Source organism: Lactuca sativa, chromosome 3 (genome assembly GCF_002870075.4).
Source record: "Lactuca sativa cultivar Salinas chromosome 3, Lsat_Salinas_v11, whole genome shotgun sequence".
Classification (NCBI taxonomy): Eukaryota; Viridiplantae; Streptophyta; class Magnoliopsida; order Asterales; family Asteraceae; genus Lactuca; species Lactuca sativa.
This window is the reverse complement of record NC_056625.2, coordinates 85,790,116-85,800,111: the sequence shown is the minus strand read 5'-3', so window position 1 is coordinate 85,800,111 and position 9,996 is coordinate 85,790,116. Positions and strand designations below refer to the sequence as shown.

The 9,996-nt window shown below is 35.6% G+C and overlaps 1 protein-coding gene across 1 annotated transcript; it reads right to left on the bottom strand.

Annotated features, from left to right (window-relative positions):
* Positions 1–2,007: 2,007 nt before the first annotated feature.
* On the bottom strand, positions 2,008–4,026 carry LOC111911574 (protein BASIC PENTACYSTEINE2). The gene is made up of 2 exons (XM_023907326.2): positions 3,870–4,026; positions 2,008–3,140 (listed from the first exon to the last, which is right to left on the bottom strand). Exon 2 carries the CDS (start codon positions 3,133–3,135, stop codon positions 2,248–2,250), a length of 888 nt encoding a protein of 295 aa, XP_023763094.1. The 5' UTR covers positions 3,136–3,140; positions 3,870–4,026; the 3' UTR covers positions 2,008–2,247.
* Positions 4,027–9,996: the final 5,970 nt, after the last annotated feature.

Here is a 9,996-nt window from a genome sequence, read left to right as displayed (position 1 = left end):
TGGAACCGACGGTTCTGGTTCCATGAGCGGGTAACCCGGTTACATTAACTTTGTTAACTTTTGTCGATAAAACCGCAACTTAGTTAGATCCAAATCGAATCAATTCGGACCAAAGAGGGACATAATCGGACCAATATATTCTAAACCGGTCTGAGTAACACACACATATTTATATGAAATACTAATATATATATATATATATATATATATATATATATATATATATATATATATATATATATATATATATATATATATAAACTGGTTTCGGCGGGTACCCAACGGGTAGCGGTTCCGAAAAAATGAGAATTGGAACCGGAACCGGGATCGCTTAAAATAGTTCCGGTTACAAAAGCGGGTACCCGGTTCCGATGCTCATCCCTAATTATTATGGAGGAACATAGAACATTTTGCATATGTTTATAATAAACATCTAATATTGTTTCTATTCTCCACAATTTGCATTAAATGAAAGGGAGATAATAAGAAATAGCAATATACTTTGTCTTTTTTTTTTTTTACTTATATGGATAATATGCTTTAATATTATACATTTTTTTTTCTGTTTGACCAACCGATTGTATTTTTTACTTTTTCCTTGTTAAATAAAAATGTCTTTGAGGCATACGGGCTTATTTTAACTTCGACACATTTCCTGTATCTTCTTCTTCTTGCTCTTTGTACATTTATGATTTATATCATGTTGGAATATAGAGCCAAATTTTAGTGGCGTACTTTCTTGAAGCATTTTTTTCTTGTTGGTATATATTTTCATAGATACACACACATTGGCACAGCAAATTGGTATCAAAGCCTGAAGAAGATGGTTTCAATCGAACCATGATTGTTTTGAAGGATTCTTGGCTACATTACATGATGACCCAATTGCGTTTTCACAAGGAAATTTGGATAAACATAAGGCACAAAAGGTTGGAACCACAAAGTTTTGGTGCTTTTTTTTTTTTTTTTTTTTTTTTTTTTTTGTATTTTCGTATTCAAAACCAGGTAACAAATGTCATTTTCATTTCATTTGTTTATTTGAAAATTTCTTTGAGTTTAGGTTTGTGAATCGAAAAAAAAAGGATCATTCTACAAAGAAAGTTTGAGTTAAAGTGGAGTTTTAAAGAATGCAGACAATAAATTCGATAAAATTTCTCTTACATTGTTCTTGAGGTTCAAGAACAGAGATGTTGATGTGTTTTCTCAAGTGGGTGCGTAGGGAAGTTGTTTGGTTTTCTTGCATAGAAATTGTTCCCCACGAGATAATTGAGAAGCTTTGAGAAAAATCACTTTAGTTTAAGGGTGAGCAAAAAGCAAAGTACAAACCGATCATGTGGTTTTTTATTTTGTAAAAATCGAGTATTTACAATGTGGATCGGTTTGCATTATATATTGCATCGAATACCAAAAACCGTACCATATGATCTTTTAAATGTTTAAACATTTCATATTACATATTTAATATTTATAAAATACATTACTCTCTTGTGTTTTCTTTCGATTACATTTGACTAAAAAGAAGCCAAGAAACGGGATTTAATTTTCAACTCCAAGTCCCTACCGAAATTTAATATCAAAGCTTACAAAATGTATGTTTGGCCACGAAAATATTATTTTAAATCGTCTCAAATATTTTTGGTCATATTTTCACACTTTGTTCGACTTATTATAAGCCAAAAGAAATATGACTATAGTCAACCGATTTGCAATTTTAAACCCACCCTAATGTAAAAATGCACAAATATTGTGGTTTATACTTTGAAAAATCTATTAGATATTACCATTGTGTACTTGGAACAATTTTTTTTTTCATATGTAACACATTATTACTCTAAAAACCTATCAACTATAACAGCAAATTCACATTATATTTGAACAAAATTATTCTATACCCAAACTAGAAAGCCCCTAAACTAACATGATATTTACAAAATTACCACAACATCAATCAAAAATAAATCATGTCAACCAAACAGTAACAAAAAACTGCAATAACAAGTGAGAGCATAAAAAGAACCATAATTCTACCATTAATAAGAGCCAAGAAACTGGCATTTTTTTAGCATAATTTGAAACAATGTTATAGTAACCTCAAACATCTAAATGCTCTGAAAAACTGGGTATCATGATTCATGACCCGAAAATTCATGGATTAACAGAGGTAAAAATTACCATTTTAACCTCTGCAAAGGGCCACAGACATATATATACAAGTTAAAACACCAAACAAGTCTTTCAGTTTTCAGTTTACCTGATAGTGACAAACTTGTTTGTGCCATGTTTTGCCCAATGTGCCCTTAGGTCAATTGCATTAGCAAAGTTATAGCTTTCAGATCCAAGTTTCTCCAACACTTTCTTGAATGCCCCTTGACTCATCTTCCTCCCTGCAATTCTAGCTCCCCTGCGTTTTGTGCTCATTGGTAGTGGATACATGGATATGGTGGTGGTGCAACAAGCTGATTGCCACCCACCTGCACCCCATCTGTAACACTGTTGTGGGACCCCTGTACATGAACAAACAGGTATAGGAATCCCAGATATATCCATGTCTATTCCATTTATCACCACATCCATATTCCTCTTGATTGATTTTGACCTTTGATTCCCTGTTTCTTTTGGTATAGAAGCTGCTTTCTTTGGTTTCTTAGCTCTTGGTTGTTTTGGAGTAGCACTCACTGTGGCTCCTGCTCCTCTTTTCTTTACAGAACCACCACCACCACCGCCGCCACCAGTGTCACTGCCGTCAGGTGGTGCTTGGAGGTCTTCAAGGTTCATTCCGAGTTCTTTTGTGGAATCGGGTGGTGGAGCTGGTGGCATCATGTGCATTGATTGGGAGGTGGAAGTATCGGGGATGATTGAGAAACTAGGGTTTCCTGGAAGCATATGGAGGAGTCTTTCTCTTTGGATCCAACCATCTCTCATGTAGTGAAGTGGGATTGGTGGCTCAGATGGGATTGAAGAGCGATGATATGGTGTCATGTTTGGGTTCATTATGATTGGGTTTTCACGTGATGAGAGGAAGGGTTTTGTGTCTCTGTGGTCGACTATTGGAGACATTAGTTGTAAGCCGAGGTGTTCTTTGAATGAAGGTTCGTAATATCCCCAATTCCGCATGTTTAATCCATCATCATCCATGGGAGCTACAAAAAAACACCATACGAATCATATGTTTTGTGTTATTGGAGATAAGATCATAATGCCATTCAGTTTCTAAGGAACTAGCTATGGACATATTAAGAGGAATAAGCAAAACAGAGACAAACAGAGGCGGCATACTGGCATATTGATCCGATTATTAAAAGAAAAGTAATTTTCGTTCAGATTCAGTGTGAACATGGCGATTCAATCGATACAAAACCTAATTGCATCAACGAACAGTTCAGTAATCAAATCGCACCATAGGAAGATGAAAACAGCAAAGACATTTATAAAAATCAGATTCACATCGGAATGAGTCAAATTATCGAATTAAACCCGGATTCGACAACAAAAACCCCGATTTAAGCTTCTCGGAACTAGATCTAACATAAACGGTGATGAAACAGACAGATCCTGCATAAAATTTGAGATCCACAAAATATGTTTGATAAAAATGCAAAAAGTAACGCATCCAGAGCCAAATACATTCAAACATATAGAAAAGGCAACGGATCGGAGATTAAAAATAGGAAAAAGAACAGATCTTGCGATGAAATTTTGGTGTTGGTTGTATAAACAAGAATCGGTTTGTCGGTGGCTTCCATAAAGTACAATATACACACATATATAACAAAGGGCAAACATTCTTTTGACAATATAGGGAGAGAGAAATGTAACAGTTTGTGTAAGAGAGAGAGAGAGAGAGAGAGAGAGAGAGAGAGAGAACTTACTTGTGTGTGGGCAAACAGGTCTTTTAGGGTTTTGCCTTCTGGAGAGAGAAGAGAGAGGAGAGAGGAGAGAGGAGAGAGAAAGAGATGTAAGAGAGTGAGGGCTTGAATTTGAGTTTGTATTTGTATTGTCGAATTTAACATCAAATAAAACAAATCTAACCGAGAGAGATATCTCTTTATTCTCCTCGTAGCAGGTCACACCAAACCCTAATCCTAACTCAACTACCTCTTTTTGTTTAAATTTGGATTAATTTTAGGTTTATATAAATTTTTAAGTGTTTAATATTAGAGATATTTATAAATTACCATATATTTTTATATAACTATGTAATTTATAAGAATGGTCACCTTGTGTGGTGTGGGTTATTTTGGACATGAATACCAATGGGGTTATACTAATTTATATGTCTTCTTTTTAAATAAACTAGCAAAATTCCATAAATGGTCCTTATGTTTTTTGGTTTGTATCTAAAATAGTTTATATTAAATATTTTTTGCATGGATGGTCCCTATAGAGTAAATATTGCACATAAATGGTCTTTATTGTAGATGTCCGTTAGATAAATTCATTAAATTTAAAGAATTTTGGATAAGAACCGTTTCTGCCATTTTTGGAAACTTACATAAGGACCATTTGTGAAATTTCATTCAAGGACCATTTGTGAAATTTTAAATAAGTTTATTAAATCTTGTATTAATTACCATAAATCAATTAAAAAGACAAAAAAACATAGAAAATATAATATTTATATAAATAAAAAAGTTAAAACTTATAAATTTGGATCATCATACAAATATATTTTATTTAAAATATAAATATTTTTTTTGTGTGGACCTTATCTAAAATATTCAAACTACAATGCATTATTAAATATTTTCGTTTTCTATTTTTCAACTAAAAATATTTGAAGTATAAAAATATCATTTTATTACTTTTTAAAATTTACATGATGTAATTTTTACAATTTATCTTTATTTCTCTTATATAGATTGTTGAAGCATGAAGTAACTCTCGGCAACTAAAAGGATTATTAAGTTGATGCAAAGAGTTGTTTTCTTTTGATACGGCGAAGAGTTTATGAAGACTGGAGATATTGAAGACTTAGCGAAGATTTGCTGGTGATTTGTCTTTTTGTAGAAGCGACGAGTTAGTACAATGATCAGCTTTTTCTGACATTTTGAGTTTGGTTGAGTCTGTCAGTTTAGACGTTGCAAACATGGCCGTTTATTGTAACATCCCAAAATTAAAGGCCAAAATTTTCATTTTATATAAGTTATTATAAAGCCAACAGTATAAGAAACATCCATAATAACATATCATGTCAAAACCAGTGCGTCAATGATCAAAGCATGTCATCATAAAACAATATCATTTGTATAATCCCAAAGATCTCATGTGCGGAAAACATAGTGTGATGCGCTGCGATCGTCGGCTCCTTTCCTTTAAAAACAAAATACCTAAAACCAAAACTGAAAACCGTAAGCACGAAGTTTAGTGAGTTCCCCCATCATACCACATACCATACAGCAAACATACTGTCGGACAATTCTGGGGTGCCCGACCTACCCATGTCAAGCAGTTTTGGGGTGATGGACCTACCCATGTCAAGTAGTTCTGGGGTGCTTGACTTGCCCATGTCAAGCAGTTTTGGGGTGCTTGACCTGCCAATGTCAAGCAGTTCTGGGTGCTTGACCTACCCTCCGGTTTATCTCAGTCGGCTATGAGGACTATTTCACCCCTACTACTACCACACAATAACATAACATAACATATTGTCAAGCATATCTGGGGTGCCCGACCTACCCTTTGGTCCTAACGATTGTAACACGAGGACTATTCCCCCTATTGTTACTATCACATAACATCATATCAGGCTAGCACATAAAACAGATCAGGTAGTAGCAAACCTATATAATTATCGCAAAGACAATCATCTAACAAACAACTCCTACTAGTGGGTCGGCATTATGGTCGTAGACCCACCACTACTGGAAGGTAACTCACCTCACACTGTTGAAGTCCCACAAACCCAACCCCAGCTGCTAGATGACAGGTTCCTGAACTGTCAACATCAAATTAATACCCAATTAATAATACTCATGCATACATCCCGACAATGACCCGAAATGATAATTGTACACGTAGAACCCACTCCGCAAGATGCATCCCTCTGTGGGTTCATTAAGGACTTTTTGGCATGCATGATGGCATATATGATCCTTAATAACCCAAACACTAGCAGAAAACCAACCCGAGATCTGACTTATCCAAACTCACTCCCAATTCCAAAGTGATACGCATTCCCAACATCCATCTAGTAGCATTAGAAGATGACATACCTGCAACATCTGGAGGAGTACTGATCACCTTCAACTGACATGATCAACCCTGCCACGCCTGTAGTAGCCTAAACCCCTGGAGCGACAAACTCCCTTGTGCATTTTCTCGTACGTGCTGCACTAACTCCGACCCTGCTTGCCTTTCACCTGATGATCAAAAGGCATGGGTCTCTTCACGGGACCCTCTACTATACGTACCTAGCACGAACCTCTCTTCTCAAAGTGCTCCAAATCGATCTCGCATCTGAAACTTCTTGAAATCATATCCTTCAGGGTCTGACACCCTGCCACGCTCACTAACTCACTTGCCAATGGCTAAGATGCAACCACTGGAACATCCTTTGTCCCCACACCGGGTCACAAACTTCTCCTCGAAGCTTCTCAGATTCTCCAAGGCTTTCACCGATTCAGTTATGGATCCTATGCTTTTAGTAGTACGGGCCCAATACTACCTTCCACGCCTATCCATACTTTCCTTAACAATCCTCCCGAATCCTCCAAGTCACTTCCTTAAACTGATGCACCCAAGTCTCACTAATCCTCACTACTAACCCACTGAAACATATCCTAGGCTTTCCTAGGATCCCGAACTCACCCAATCCTCAGCTGCTGAAAGATTCCCAGTAATGTCAACTAGCTATTGAAGGGTTTTAAGTATTGTAACACTCCTATGGTATACATGCAACCCTAGAAACCTTGGATCTATGTTTTCTCTATTATACATGCAAATTTGATTTTCCAAGTTTCTCAACCTGACTAGCATGTCATGGGGTACTTGTAATATAAAAACGTTAGTCTTAAGAGCCTAACACCAATAATGTGGATACCTCGAGTGAATCACAAATCACCAAAACACCTTGGAAAACTTGAGAGAATTGTATGCCCTAGAGAAATCAGCCCACTCTTGTTCACTCACACACTAGTGTCATTTCATGTGCCAAAGACCTCTTTATATAGTATGGAGAATTAGGGTTACATCCATGTAAACCCTAATACCCATGACCTTTCATTTCCATAGGATCCATGGCTTAAAACTCCACGGACTATCCATGCAAGCTTAGCCCATCCTAAATGAACTTGTCCCATTCTATATAACCAAGTTATAAGCCGATTACACATGATTTCCAAATTGGACGATTTGATTGGAAATCTTTTGTGATAAAGGATACCTAAGCAAAAGAGTTCCGAAGCATAGATGTGATCAAACATGTCTAATTAAATTTGTTATTAGCGATCCCATACATATATTAATCATATAGTAAGATATAATTGATAATCGATATCTACCGAGTTGAATTCTAAATGGATGGGATAAAGGATACCTAACAATTTATTTGTTTTGAAACTTGGATCCTAGACTTTGATAATTAATGTTTTTGGAAGCTAAAAGGGTATTAATTATTAACGAGTTTAAATATTGAAAATACTAAATGAATTTTGTTAAAATTTTGTAGTTAAATAATCCATTCTCCTTACCCTGAATTGTCATTTTTTTAATGAATTAATGAAACAATAACATTCACTAAATACAACTTCAATGAATGGGTTCATGTCTTAAGAGTCAATCTCGTAAGAGGTATGAAACTGTATACACTTAAAGGTCCTAGTCCTAAACTATTTGCTTTGAGCAATAAGCCTAAACATGATACTTAGTAAAGGCCTCAATGTGATGTTAAAGATGTTTCTAACATCAAACTAGGAATAATTCTAGGCCCAAAAAAGACACCTTGTGTGATCTAGGAGGCTCATGTTTTATGAACTGGACACCTTTAAGCCCAAGAAATCGAATAAGGCCCATATAGATGGATTTTGTTTCTTTTATTGAGAAACTGGACACTGGAAGAGGAATTGCTCCTCTTATCTGGAAAGAAAGTATAGAAGAGACTACTACTACTTCAGGTATTTACTAGTTAGAACTCATACTTTTCATATAGCACTCACGTACTTGGTACTTAAATGTTAATATAATATTTGTAAATGACTTGCAGATATTTACAGAAGAGTAACCAAATGAGCACAATCAAGTTGGAACTACACTCTCGAAGTCTAGTTTATTATGCTTTGAACATAATGTACTTGTAATATAAAACAATTTTTGTTTTGGAACAATGTATGTTTTAATTTAGCTTGCCAAAATATATGTCCCAGTTTAATTTATGAATGATCGATTATTTACTTAAATCGTATTTCATAACGACCACCATCATATTCGGAAATGATTAAAAAAATTTTATGATACTAGATCTCCTAATTAGAATTATAAAGTAAATATAAATGTTTTATAAATAACAAGTTCTATATGCAAAATACTTTTGACTTAAACTTTTCTAAAATCAAACTCATCTTTGACATTGTTATCTTTATTATATAAATGACATTCATATATTCCAGTTCAAGAAAGGGATCTTCGAAGGCAAATAGATTTCAAGAAAGGTCGTTTTTCACATATTTCAACTTCAAGAAAGGGATCTTTGAAGGAAACTTTAAGAAAAACTTGTTATAAAAGGATTTTCTCATACTCATGTCATTGAATATGGCCCTTATCATACTCATGAAGAGTAAGTTCTTCTAAAGTACCCATAGAATGTTCTTCTAAAGTAATTATGAATTATAATTGGATTATGACTTCACTGTGGGATGAAGAGTAAGTTTTGTTGGAATGATGTAACACCCCGACTCCTAGGTATAAATTTTAAAGTTTTTATATTCATTATTGTAGACCTACTCGACGAATTAGCTGCCCTAACTCGTCGAGTAGAGACTGATCAGGCCGCGTGGTTTACGGAACCTATTTGACGAGTTAGAGGACCCAACTCGACAAGTAGAGTTTGTGCATGAAAACCCTAATTTTTAGGGTTTTCACCCTATTTAAAGGACCTTAAGTCTTTCCTTCCAGCCTCCTTACCACCCTTTCATGTCCAGAAGAAAACCCTAATCAATCTAACCCTATTTTGAGTGTGTGAGAGGCTAAAAGTGTGTGCTTAGTGCCATTCTTGAAGAGGCTTGAATAATTAGAGGCTTGGAACAAGGAGAAGCTTGTAGATCCAGTATCTACATCATGTTGGCATCCAATTAAAGGTAAAAAGTATTTACCTTGGCTTTCCATTTCCTAAATCTCTTCATTCAAGAGTTTAGGGCCATTTCTAGCCTATCCTTGAAAAATTTCTGGTTTTGAGCATGATTCGAAGTTGTAACTTTAGATATGGACTCTTTTAGACCCTCATCGACATAAAACCTCAAGCTTTATGAAGCTTAGGTGCTTCTCCATTCCTTAAACCTCTTCTAAGGCTAGTTTTGAGTGTTTTAGCTTTGTGGAGCCTTGCATGCATGTAAAGTTAGCAACTTTACGTGGTTTGGAGCCTTGGTTTCACTTTAAAGCGTCTGAATGAGAAAAGGCCTAAAGGGACTTGACGAGTCGGATGCAGGTTTCCCGCTTTCTAGATTCTGCATAGACTCGGCGATTTAGTAAGATGACTCGACGAGTTGGTTAGGGTTTTTCCCGCTATTATGGATGTTGCATGGACTCGACGAGTTACTTCGTAACTCAACTAGTTGACTGGGGCTTTCACGACTTTCTGAGTTTTGAAGAAACTCGACATGTCTGTAAGCTACACTCGACGAATTGGGTTAACATGGACTGATGACCTTAACTGTTGACTTTGACTTTGACCAAGGGTTGACCAGTTTGACTTATGAGGGTACTTTGGTAATTTGGGTATTTACGACATTGGATCATTGGTGGTTGTAGGTGTTGGTGTTTGGAGCCGTGTTTCGGGAGTTTGGTATT